This window comes from Sinohyriopsis cumingii, chromosome 5, assembly GCF_028554795.1.
Source record: "Sinohyriopsis cumingii isolate HCF-2022 chromosome 5, ASM2855479v2, whole genome shotgun sequence".
NCBI classification, from domain to species: domain Eukaryota; kingdom Metazoa; phylum Mollusca; class Bivalvia; order Unionida; family Unionidae; genus Sinohyriopsis; species Sinohyriopsis cumingii.
The window spans coordinates 77,034,562-77,048,773 of record NC_142965.1 but is presented as its reverse complement, the minus strand read 5'-3'; the positions used below and the strand labels follow the sequence as shown (position 1 = coordinate 77,048,773).

General features: G+C 33.6%; 1 protein-coding gene across 1 annotated transcript in view; it reads right to left on the bottom strand.

Moving 5' to 3' along the window:
* Positions 1-4,210: 4,210 nt before the first annotated feature.
* Positions 4,211-14,212, bottom strand: part of LOC149799522 (tumor necrosis factor ligand superfamily member 10-like) — a 56,243-nt gene continuing 46,241 nt past the window's right edge. Inside the window, exon 4 of the mRNA XM_089958869.1 lies at positions 4,211-13,240. Coding sequence (XP_089814995.1) covers positions 12,816-13,240 — 425 coding nt within the window. The 3' untranslated portion in view covers positions 4,211-12,815. The remainder of the gene's footprint in view (positions 13,241-14,212) is intronic.

Here is a 14,212-nt window from a genome sequence, read left to right as displayed (position 1 = left end):
AATTTGATGTTTTTAAACAAATGATGATTTATCTAATGTCACACATGAAAGGATCCAGAGGAAGTAACTGTAAAATCTGTTCTGTTTAGGACAACGCTTATGACGATGAGTTGCGATGCAAAGCGCCACTAAAATATAAAGTGATGTCCTCACGTGACCTTTGGAGTTACATAATTGTAGAAACGGCAGTACATTATACAAATGCTATACTATCACATTTTCAGTAGTCTAGAGGTACAAATAGGGTCATAATCAATGCACAAAATAAAGTAGCTACCTTAAGGTGAAAAAATAAAAAAGAATTTTTGTTCTGTTAAAACAAACTCATCTCTGAACACGATAAAAGACTGGAATCAAAATCTCTCTCTCTCTCTCTCTCTCTCTCTCTCTCTCTCTCTATATATATATATATATATATATATATATATATATATATAATTGATAGATCACGCAGACTGTCACGATCAGTAACTCGGAATTAGTACGAGTCGCGAACCATCGAGTCATGATCAGGATTTTGTAATGCTGACAAAAAGATGTGATCTAGCAATCAGAATCCTATCAGTACGATAATAATATTGTGTTTTATACCAATCAGTTTTCTGATCAAATTAATACGCTTCTGAAACAATACGGGGCAGAAAGAGTTATTTAATGCACGAGGACAGCAAACCTATATATGTGATTTACAGTTATTGTTCAGTTGTCAAATTTTGCATCACGGAAGGTATCAATAGCTCAATAACTTACAAAGTTTATATCTGAGGCTCGGCTGACAGCTCTTGTATTGCTTCTGACGGGACAATGTAAGAGGCTTCGATGTGGAATTACAACATTTTTAAGACAGTTATTTACAGCGTGGTTCAACAAATTTGTTAGATTTTGATGATACAGATTTCGTAAAGAGAATGCTACTTTTTTCATGTATGTGTCTAGTTACAACGTTATTAAGGCTTATTCAGTTGTAACCAAGAAACCTCAAGGAAAAAGTAAATTGGTATGCTTCTAATCATTCTTTGACCATCATGATGTTGAGATATCTTATGCTGTAGATGGCATACATATATAATTGAACCAAATCGGATGTTCAGTTTCAGCCCAATTTACGCAGTTGATCGCTGTTAGTAGCCCAGTTTCGCAGACTTGCTTCACCATGCGCTGAAAATGTCATTGAAACTCAAGACACAAACAAATAACAATTCCAAACACAAGCATATGAACAGATTTTCAATTTCCATAATGTTGTTTAATTGAAACAAAATCAGCGAATAGTCATAATATATCCTACAAATATACCCACAAATAAGCTCAAATACAATGTTTAACTTAATTTAAATTCTTTGTATACATTTTAATAGAATTGCTATTTAGTTCTGCCATCTTATAATTGCGTTCTTTTCAGTGCCAATCTTCGAGTAGAGCATGTCTGAATTATATATTTCTTATTCATATTTCCAAAATCATATAACAGTTTAAACATTGACCATATATTTTCAAGAAAAAAAGTAGCAACAGATTTGAAGTTTCACGACAGACGTTTTCTGCGTCTGCTCCTTTTCCATTTATCTGCGAGACGAGATCGCTTAAGCCGGAGAATGCGAAGGCATTAATGATTGCTCCTACTGCCATGAAAGCCATATACCATGTTTGTATTAGCTGGAATGATACTTTGTTTAATTAGCATGCCATGTGTCCAAACTATCATGACTGTGACGGTTAGTCTTTTCGACATTTTTAAATTACTGCCGGCCAATGTTAGCTGGTTTTATTCTTACCAAACATTTGACAATCAACCTCTACATAATCACAATGCCATCGAATACTTCTCCATGGTAAATTAGGCTTCTGGTATATTTGACATGGGTGGTAGAGACATCTTGTATGCTACTTATACAGAAGGATGAAATGGCAGTGCGCGTTTCTGTTGACATCTGATGCGTTTATTGCTCGAACGCGTCCGCTACATCTTGCTGTCGCTCTCAGAGCTGTGCGCCGCACAATAAGGAGTACGCAAAGCCCTCCGCCAAACTCAAGTCGACGAAAGGAATATACAATGGTATCGTGCACTCTTTTGCGATCGTCGCTTCATGTAAGTATATGGCGTGAGTGTCACTTTTATCAGGCGGGTTTTATTTCCGTCACAAGTTATTTACCAAACAGTTGTGACACATCAGATATCGTCCTGGTGTTGTCTCCTGTAAGAATCAGGATGGTATACCCACATAGGTGCCAAAGTTAGGCTCATGTCATTTGGGACCATGTAAACACCGCCATCCCCCACCCCCAGCAGACTAACTTGTTTTCTCAGCTTGGCCGGCCACTTTTTGCCGCGTTTACAAGAAACTGCAGCATTTTTTGTTATGGTGTTGTGCATATAGTGTTATCAGTGATATTTCACAATCTTCTACTACAAACACACAGGCCATATCGAATAAGGCAGATAGATCGTGAAGCAGCTGTACCTCTGGTGGTTTCGGTATCCTCCACACAGCCCATCATGCATCCTCAGTCAGGTTTGTTTTTGTACTTGTAGACATTTCCTTTATAGCAATCGAAGCGAGCGCCTTAGGTGTCACAGCCTGTATTTGGCTTGTTACGGCTGTATAATTGGTGCATTAGGTCAAAATGAGTTTAAGCTTACTCTCTGATGCTTTTGTTTGGGGACATGACTGATTTTTAATTAGAATCCACTGTGATAACGATCAAGTAGAGAAAGAGAGAGCTGTGGTGTTAACCTGGACTTCAGGAACGAAGAAACGATAACGTGGAGACAATCCAGATACAATTTTTGAAACAAGTGTCATGAAACAAGTTTTTCCAGAAATAGTTATTAACAAAGGCGGAGTAGAGGGGATTATTTTAGCTTTGATGGGTGTTTTAAATTTTTGGCGGTTAGATAAGGTTAATCCTGATTGCTAAACTAATTTAGGCACGTGTTTTCCAGACGAAATACAATGTTTTAGGTAATTTCCCTTGCAAAATTAATCCGTCTAAGTGTCTACATGAGAGCAAGAAATTGACTCTGAGAAATAACATTTATCGTTATAAATTGTCCAAAGGACGGGTGTCTGGAAGTTGAGGGACATGGAAAAGAGAAATTTGTCTTCATAAAAAATGAAATCAAGTCTTAGAAAGCACATGGGGAAATATAGCTCCATATCTGCATTACACAACAGAGACAGGGGAGCAGTCGACCAAGTGGCTCAAAGAGGCTGCAGAGATAAAGAGGAGGAAAAGTAATATGGTGACTCTGGCCTATCACCAACATTGAATTTAGAAGGAACAGAGGCAGACAGGTTATGCAATCATGCTGATCAATGAATTTGATCATTCACTCGATTCTATGATGAAATTTGTTTTATCAGTGCAACAGAATGGCTAATTGTATTTCTTATCAATTGTGTAATTCTATTTCTAAGAAATATGTAACATTCAAATGTCATGTTCAATTGATTTTAAGTAACTGATTAAATTGTTACATTTGACATATATGGGCTTGTGTTGTACTATTCTATAGCTCTGCTCAGATCTCTGCTATTCAGTCAATTAATTTTGATATTTTATTTTATTATTTACTTACTCTGGGCAATAACATCATGGTTGATCATCTCCTAGATAATGATATAACCAAACAAAAGCGCAAAATAACAAGTGGGGCACCCAAACATCACTTATTTTGGAATTTATAGTTCTTTCAGAAGACATAAGGTAAATATGATACCATTATCAAACTAAAGTGTAAATTTCTTATTAAGAATCCTTCTACTTGTATTTCTTGCTAATGACAGCATTTTTAAAACTACACCTTAAAACCAATGTTATAAAATATTGTGCTTTAACACTGGATATATTGTTGGAGTCAGGTTATCAAATGCAGGCCTTGCATATTTTGCTATAAATAGACGAGATAACTAAATATCAGCAGTCGACATAGTGATAATGAAGTTACCATGGCATCAAACCTTCAACAATTTCAACGGAATGCTTTTGTAACATCAGGTCTGACATTGTTCAGATAGTCAGCTTTAAGCACACGAAAAGATTCAAGATAAACTAAAGCCTACATCGAAAACCTTTTGTCATCTCAATTACCAATGTTAAGTGCAAATACCCTATATCCTGAATTATTACAGGCACATACCTTTGTTCCAGGAAATACTTTCTTGGAATAGCAATAATTTGTAGGTATCTTGAGATATCATACAACAACTAGATATTTTACCACTTTATTTCGTCGCAATTATCACAATGATTTTCTTTTTTACAAAAATATCACATTCAAAAATTGATTTGCTACATTAAAAGGATAAACTCCACACACGGGATTAACCATTTTCACATGGTTTATGTACAACTCTCATTCAAAATGGTAAACTGATTATCCTAACATTCTTCTGGAACAAACATATTTCATTTGAAACTGAAAGAAAGGAAACATACAACTTATTACATTTTAAATGTGCTGGAAAAGGAACAGGCATTTAATACATACTATCAGTTTAAGTTTGTGTACCTCTAACATCATCATTACATTTCAATACAATTACTCGAATTAGCTTGCATTTCTTACCATTGCCAAACCCCCGTTTTTGAAAAATCCTCATTTCCAAACCACCATTTTGAAAAATCACAAATATATCCTGTAACGTCATCTTAACCAATGACAACTGAACCATATAATTTAAAAGGTTCAGTGTTTTGTAATATCAAATCCATAACGAGATTCAAGAAACATGAGGTGAGTTTTTGAGGAACCAGCTCTCTAGCTTTAAATGAAACTCGAATAAACATCAGAAACCTAAAATATATTTAACCGCCACATACTGTACATGCTAGCATATAAGACGAGTTTAACTGCATATTGCACAGGTCCACATCTTCTGTCACATAATGCGATGCAGATCTGGGTCTATACAGTTTGTTAGGAGTAATCTGTAGAACAAAGAACATTAGACCCTGATCTGCTGGCACATTATATGATGAGAGACCAGTGTCTATGTTTTTCACAGTTAGACTCGACTTATAACTGAGGACATTTGGTACGACAAATTATTATATGCTCATTTTTTTCTCCATTAACTTTACATTGTCAGAATCATTCAGTATTTTAAGATATTCCACATCTTCATATTGCATTCACATGCATAAAGGAACTACTTTCTATTGTAAACAAACAACAGGCACAGATGTCAGCACTTTTGATTTGTAAACAAATCATGTACACTCGCATAGTAGGCACTTTACGTTTTGGTTGAATAAATTTGTTTCTGAATAAAAGTAGATGTTTCACGGACTGCCACATACCAGCTGCTTTGTTACATTCCATGTTAAATTTTTTGATACAATGTTTCGAATTTAGGCTAACTATACAGTAGATGACAGAAAGGGTCCTTACAAATAACATGCAAGTGACAAGGAATAAACTGTCTTTTTTAGCTGGTAATAAGAATGGCAAAAAAATATACTTACAGACTTACATCCTGAAATTCCTCAAAATGTACTTAGTTCTGCAAATCCGAATTAGATGAGCCATGTCATAGGTTCTCAATCTTGATTACACATTTCGAAATTGTACTGCAATTTCAAATATAAGTGCAATTACATCATCCTTACTGCACTCAAAATTAAGTAAGCATTTAACTCCAAAGCATCTTTTTGATAATTGCAATTGAAAGACTTCATATTTTTCCCACACTTTGATTTCTAACAATCAATGACAGAAACAAATTTGCAAATATCAACACGCTTCTCCCTCGCTTTTTCAATCTGATGTATTTCATGCAGAATTGTTACATATAAATCCAGTCCATAATCAAAAATTGTCACAGAATTAAAAAAATACCAAAATCTATTCATTCCAGATCAAATAGAAAAGTTGTTGCAATATGCATTTATTCACAATATGACTCTAAATTTCCATTTTAACTAGACACACCATTTTCTTTCGAAAGTTATGTTGAGCGCACGACTAAGTTCAAATTTATCTGGGTGGAGTTATGTGCACAGAAATAATGTTGTTTTTGTGTAATGATGAATCTGCGCTTGTGTATTCAGTTTGGAATATGGCATACATTCAGTTACTTCGTTTCTTGTAGTGTATTTTGGTAATATAATTATGCATTAGGTAGAATAAGAAAATGAGCATATAATAAAAAGGTTACTGCATTTGTATGCAAAAATATGAACTCGTTTTGTTGGATGGATATACTGCAATAAAGTCATGCAGTATTTACATCTGAACAACGTGTTCATATTATCCCATACAATTGCAATAACCTATAAATATATGAGATCGTACATTGTTAAAACAAAACGTATTTCAATGCAACGTATCTCTTAAATTTTTTCATAAAAAAAAACATACCTGTGAAATCTAAGGAAAACTAATCATAACGCATTCCTGTGTAATAAATGACAAGAATTACTGAGAAATACCAAGTATACTTGCTAATAAGACTAGTCTAACTGCAAACTGCACAGAACCAGATCTGCCATTGCATAATGCACAAGCTATCTGAGTCTGTGCAGTTTGTTAGGAGCAATCAGCAGAATAAACAATACAGACACTGATCTGTAGGCACATAAGGCTATGGCAGATCTGGATCTTTGTTTTTTGCAGTCTGACTCGACTTATAAGTGAGTATATATGGTAACAGTAAGAAAAAATTCAGAACTACAGTTTTGATGTAACAGTATCAAAGGATCACAAGATCAGAAAAGGGATTGTCTGAAACTTCATGTTGACAAAAAACAATTGTGGACATTTCTGCCTTTAGCCTATGAACTCTTTTATTGATCAATTTAAATCTGACTTGAATTTTAAAGAAAATAGTGACTTTGTAGAAAAACAATAATGGATAATAATAAAAATACTAATTAGGTATACTTTACTGTCATGAAAGATATTTGATCATGATAGTGCAACAATATGTGTTATTCCGCAAAATAATAAATTCTCCCAAAGTATGTGAATCCACATAGACTAAGCAGTGAAGAGGATGCAGTAGATGTCGGAACAATCATACACTACATATAAATATAAACCTTCTAAAAAACATATAGCAAATGCTATAGTAGTGAACAAAAAAAGCAATGCACAAATGGCATGACCTTTCACAACATAATCAATAAAGCTATCATTCTATACTATGAAGCATCAGATACATATGGACAAGAATTTTACTGAAAACATATTATAAGATTATAATGAAAGAAAAACAGATGCTAACTTAAAAATCATGATATCTTTGGTAGATCTTGGGGAGAAAACTATTACAAAATGACTCCATTCCAACTTTAAAAGGACAGTTTCTTGCACACGTTATTTACATCCTTAAAACAAAATCACTCGATTTTAATTTTGAGACCAACTGACAGTAACTCAAACAATGAAAATTCTAAAGCTTCCGTACCGAACCAAGCACGAAATTCAAACAGGAATGAACCTTTTCACAGGATCACTGGTTTTCTCCATAAGCAAACACCACTGAGAAAGTTTACAGACAGATTCAAAACGATGAGGTCAAAGTGTAATCAATTATCCATGTGATTCTAAGCCATAAGAATTGAAACCAAAAACATCCAAAAAAATCAGTTGGTTTATTCACCTTTGCAAGAGATTCTTCAAGTCTGTAAAAAATGACAAGTATAATTCCTAAATTCATAGAGTTGAATCTTAATAAACAAATGAATTAACATAGTGCATTTTATAAGGAATTCAACGACGATGTGAAAAAACTCTCCTGTAAATTAAGAATGGCTGCAATTATGAAAATTACGCTAAATGGGCTTCTAATGGATCGGAAAAGAGAAGTCAATGTACAAATAAAACAACTGGCAGAAAAAATGAATAAAAGAATACCTTTTCCTTAAGCTAAACTGATTATAATGATATACAACAATTACAATAACATACATGAAGGACAATATGGTTGATTGACAACTAAATATAAAATATATCTTCCCACACATTTAAGCGTTTACATTTTTTATACATACTATCACGAGACTAAGTGGTAATGGGTACCAAAATGAATTACATGTACTGTTTGTTACATGACTGCGTGGTAATTAGCACTAAAAATGAATTACACATACTATCCAGTCACTAAGCTATGTGGTAATTGGTACTAAAATGAATTACACATACTATCCAGTGACTGAGTGGTAATTAGTAATAACATGAATTACACATACTATTACATGACTGAGTAGTGACATGAGATCATTACACTTCATATTGTGTCCTTGTGCAATAGTACTCCAAGTACCTGTACTATTTCAGTAGATCTAGGGCAACCTTCTTGAAATTTTAATGAACATGTGAAAAATTTAGGTTGCCAAGCCCAAACAATTTGATCTTCTTGTACATTAGGACATTAAATCTGTCAAGTGAGGAATTAATTCTACAAGACAAAACATTTCAGTTCAGGAAAATGAATGAGCAGTTGCAAAAAAAGATAAGTTTTTTTTAAACAGCATACATATGCCAAACTGATTTTTAAAAAGAATACATACACCCACTAGTCTGATTTTTAACATTATACATGCACCAGTCTGATTTTTAACAGTATACATGCACCAGTCTGATTTTTAACAGAGTACACACACTGGTCTGATTTTTAAATGCATACATTCACCAGTCTGATTTATAACTGTATATATAGACCTTTCCTGTAGATAGTGCTCACATAGTTATCTCCTCCTCACCGAAAGGTGTCATCAATTGCGTTGGCCATTAAGTGGCAGATTAACCCTGTCTACCAAGCATGCAGACTTTGTACGTTTGGCTATTTATGATAACAGATCTGTTAACCTAACACACTTATTTCAAAATTACTTAATAATTCATGTCATGAACCTAACACCAGCAACATGATGTGAGTGTCATGTAAAAGCAGATTCATAATGCACCAATCAATAAATCATATATATATATATATATATATATATATATATATATATATATATATATATATATTGTAGAAAAATTGGTGCTACAAAAAAGTTTCACATTTTGCTGTGTGCATCTAAAAGAAATTATTTTAAATATTTATGGTGTCTTGCTGTTGAATAGATCTCTCTAAAACAGATAATACAAACTGTGATAGATAAACAACAAAATAATTAAGTTTACTGGATTTACCTAATATCTGCATTATACCAATATACTTTTATCTGCTTCATCCTTTCTTTCATTTATTTTTTTCTTCTTAGTGATCATAATTATACAAATGTATTGAAACACTGCTCAGTATTCTGATTAGCACAAATACTACACAATGAAATAACAATAAAATAATCATGTATGACACATTGCGGTGGTTTTGACAATAATTTGGTAGTTTGGTTTATTTCTTAGAGAAGGTGTGTTTTACAGGAAGGGGTGATGTTGATAACAATCTGACAATTGGCATTCTTGAATTACTACGTAAATGAGGTTACTGGATATGCATGTTAGAAGCAGATGTCTGGTCTCTCGTTATCAACTTCCATTGTACGCAGGAAGAGGTGGTTTTGGACAAGAATTTAGCAGGTAAAAAGGTAATAGTGTATGAATACTAGATTTAACAGGAGAAATAAAACATGGTTCTAATTTATGTAGTAAAGAAACTTCAAAAATTACATATCATATTATGACTTTTTGATCCATGTCTGCTTCATAACTCCAATAAAATTTGTCCTTTAACATTTAATCCTACACCTATTTCATAACTGGAAATCAGAATTGTGACTTTTTGTCAAATGGCTTTCTGTCCTACAATCTGGTATCCAAGTCACTATCTACTCTCTCCCATTCCTTGCACCAAGATGTTCGTAGGGCTGTAATTTAATTCAAGGGGCCATTTTAAAGTACTTTAAAGTGTTGTCATGTCAGGTCAGCAAAAACTTCACAGGTTTAATGCGCTACGTGTGCTTTATCTGAAAGATCATAACTGACTGAGGATTGTACTATCTGGAGCATGTATCAAAACTATTCGGCATTTCGCATTTGCAGATATATTTCATCATTTTGTTTTATTCTTTTTTCCAAAAGCTGCTCATGGTGATAGTTCAACTGTTTTTTTTAAAAAACAATTGATCATGTCAGAAATTTAAGGACCAGACTCAATCTGGTCCGCTAAAATGGGAATAAATGGGGAGAAGACTTAATCAGCATTGCCCAGGTATTATTTTTTACCATCTTATTAATTATGCTAATTATTTCTATTTTGGAATTATTTTATGTTTAACTGTAAAATGACATTTGTCTACTAATATAAGCTTTTCTTTTGACATGACTGCTTGAGATAATTGCTGATATTCAGAAACAACATGTAGGAAATAACCGTCTCTTAGATTAACCGCAGAGATAAATCAGTACCTTAATGGCAGACGGTCACGTGATACGAATATGGCTGCACCCATGGAAACAAAAATAGAAAGGTCTATACATCAGTATAAATTATAAAAGTATACATACACCAGTCTAAGTTGTACATACACCAGTCTGATTTTTAGCTGTATAAAAACACCAGTCTGATGAATTGTCATGAGTTATCATCTGTTTCAAGCTCATGGCAGCCATTAGAATACAATATATAGAGTTATCTATCCATTTCAATACATATTGTCTGGCCTCATAGTCACTGATAATGGGTCATAACATTCATTCTCTTCAAACGATAGCTTACATTAGCAATGCCTCAGCCATGTCTACATGTATGCTAGTTTCAGTGACAGTAACTTTACTGCCAGCTCCATATTTTTCTCTCTGTATTCACTAGACCTGTAGCAGTTTCTAGGTTTCACTGCACAGGTCACATATTATACTTATTAGACTGGTCACACATTATACTTATAAGACTGGCCACATATTATACTTATTAGACTGGTCACTTTAAATAGTCTGTAAGCCAGACTAGTCACATGTAAAGATGGCAGCTCTCTGTAGGAACATGTGTTTCCCAATTACATGTATAGGAATTATACTATGAATCAAGGGTACATCTGCTGAATATTTTAAACATCAAACAAACTTGTACTTGAAATTAAAACGAGTTGTCATTTTAAAGATGGTTCTGAACCTCAACAGAGGGGTACCCATTGAAACAAATCTCTTTCACTCAAAATATTTTAAAATCATTAAAAATATTATTAAAATCACTTGAATTGTCAATTGCTAAACAAAAAAACACAAAATGTGCAATTGTTTTTGCAATGTGTTAAAGGCATGCCAAAACTGAAAACTCACCAAAATAGTTTTAAAAATAACTTGAATTTAAGACTATTTACAGTTCAGCAATTACAGTCATTTGTTTTTAAAATTTTAAATTTTACACAATATTATTCATGGAAAACATTCTTGCAAATGTAATGTGGTAGAAGCCAATTGTCAGTCTAAGTTTACATTCATTGTTAGTTTTACTAAAATTTAAAACATGGAATGTATTTTTTTAATTCAATCATGTGAGTGTTAGTACATGCAATTATATGTACAATATCTTTAGATGTATAAAAAAATACAGATTCAAACCAATAAAGTAAATTGGACATCATTACACTTTCGATATATCATGCAATAAAACTGATAATATTTCATCAATCGTTTTTCCTGATCATACATATGTACATGATGTTGACAAATTATGTTATTTCATACAGGATTTCAGCAGAGTTGTTTTCACATGAGTTGATTCAATGTTGAGATATTTTTGTCATGCATGACTGCAACCTCAAAGTTTTAGTTTTTCTCTACTGTCCATTACAGTGTCAAGCGTGTCAAGAAGATACATTCTGACCACAGGCTGAAAGGAAACGGATTCCAAGATCTCTAAAATATGGAACAAAATCGTGTGTGTGTGTGTGTGTGTGTGTGTTTTTGTATGTTTATTTCATTCCTGTAAACTCTAAAATATGCTGACTATGCAAAACGAATGCAATGTTTCTTGAACATTGCACAAAATATTCATCTGCTACAATTAAAATGCGGTACTTTTATGTTGCCATGTGCTTACATGACCATTCCTCTGTGAAAAAACCTAATGAAGATACTGAATTCTTCATAATCCATGTTGAGTTTTAAGTTTCAGAAACAGTCTCAAAACACTGAATCAACTTTGCAAAAATGGGATTCGGGTATGAATGTTATGAACACTCCATGCAACATAATAATCACACATTATTTGTATGCAGACCATCATTGACATTTAAGTGATGATGGGTTAACAAGAAACCTGTAGAAACAGGTCAAGTTAATTTGGCATTTGGAATGCCACAATGGGTTTTATGAGCTGCATGACGAGTGATGATAGTCATCTGACATACACTTTTGGCAGGAAACAGAATTTCATTAGCTTTTGATAACTGATGATAAAAAAACAAACATACCCCCATAAACATTATAAATCAGGATCCAAATGGTTGAACTTCTTCAAGCACATTTAATAATTATGATAGCAGTAAGAAAATTAAAATATTTGCAGTAAGAAAGTTAAAATATTTTCAATAAAATAATCAGGTCAGAAAAAGAACATTTAGACACCAGGGATACTTGTAATACAAAAAAGGGCTTCAGATTGAGACTTAATTCATTTCATGGGCTGATGCATCTCTTTGAGTAAGCCACATAACATCCAAGCAGCTTTTAGAATGAACATAACAAGAAATGTTTCCTAAAAAAAAAATCTCCCACAGAAATACACAAAATTTAAATTGTGTTATAGCCTAAAGACTGTTTACCTCATAATGCAACATAAGAAACAAGGTTTAAACAGCTGATGAGATTGCAATACAATTATGCTGACTTCCAACACTGTTCTTCTAGATTTATTGTGTTAAAGTTTAAACACACCAAAATAGTTCTGTTTGGGATCTCTAACTATCAAAGACAAGTTTGAAACTTTAACGAACAGTTCATCTCCCTGCCTGAGTTGGAAAATGGCTCCAAGATAACTCGTGTATTCTCCAAAGTTCTTATTTTGTCCCCAGCACTTTGTAATGGAGTTCTGAATCAAAGTTTCCTCACCTCCGTTAGGGTATACTATATTATACCGGTACAAGTAATGAGACAGACTCTGAGAACCAGTTTCTGCGGTATTGCTTCCGATACCAAACATTTCAAGGAACGAGACCTGACTGTACACATAGTAAAGCCCCGGTGTGAGAATCACAATCCGCCCATGCCTGTATGAAACTAGGTTGTAGAAGGCAAGATCTTCATCATAAATCCATTGGGAGATAGGGAACTGTCGACCTGGAACTGAAATGAAGCAAGTTTATATATATATATATATATATATATATATATATATATATATATATATATATATATATATATATAGACACACACACACACACATTGCCACAATGTATAAATGTACTCATTAAAAAAAATAGCTTAAAATAATATACAAGGTTTGTTCAACTGATAGCTATAAGAAAAAGCTAGTGTCCATTTCCATCAGAGCTGCTTTGGCTTAAAATTAAAGCAGACCTTGGTGGCTGAGTGCTTTTAATGATGGCTGCCACCTCACCTCTTTCCGTGTGGGTTTGAGTCTCAAGTTCAGCCAATGTGTATATGTGATAAAGATCACCAGTAGTTACCCTAGGGTCGGTGCTTCTTACCAGGATGTTACCAGGTATTTTCTCGCACCAAATGTACTGGCCACCAAATATGGCCTATCTTATATTGAGAAATGGCATTTTATGCAAAACAACAACAATTTAAAATTACACTCATAAACTTTACTTTGCCATAATGAACACTGACAAGGTGAGCTTAGCAGAAAGACGTCAAAATGAATTCAAGCCGAACTGTACCCAAGTCAAAAAGTACCCATGTCAAAACATACTGAAGTCCAAATGTACAAAAGTCAAAACATACCCAAATTAAAGCAAGACTGAAAACGAGGCTCGGACATTTACTACGTTTTGTATGTTGAAAATTCCATATATCAGTAGATACTAATCCTCAGTACGTCGTGAATGGGCATACATGATTTTAGATCGCCTTTGTCTGAACATTGTAGAAAAGAAAACGTGAATAGTCTAACACCATCTTGGTCTTTGAAATTCTCTTTGATACGGAACCCCTTTAAATAATTTAATTTGGAATAACTCGAACAGTATTATAAGAAATGGTAATCAAATCCGACTGTACGGGATGAAAAAAAGCCAAGATGGATGGATGGTCAGACGGACGGACAGAGAGACAGAGAGATAGACAGATAGA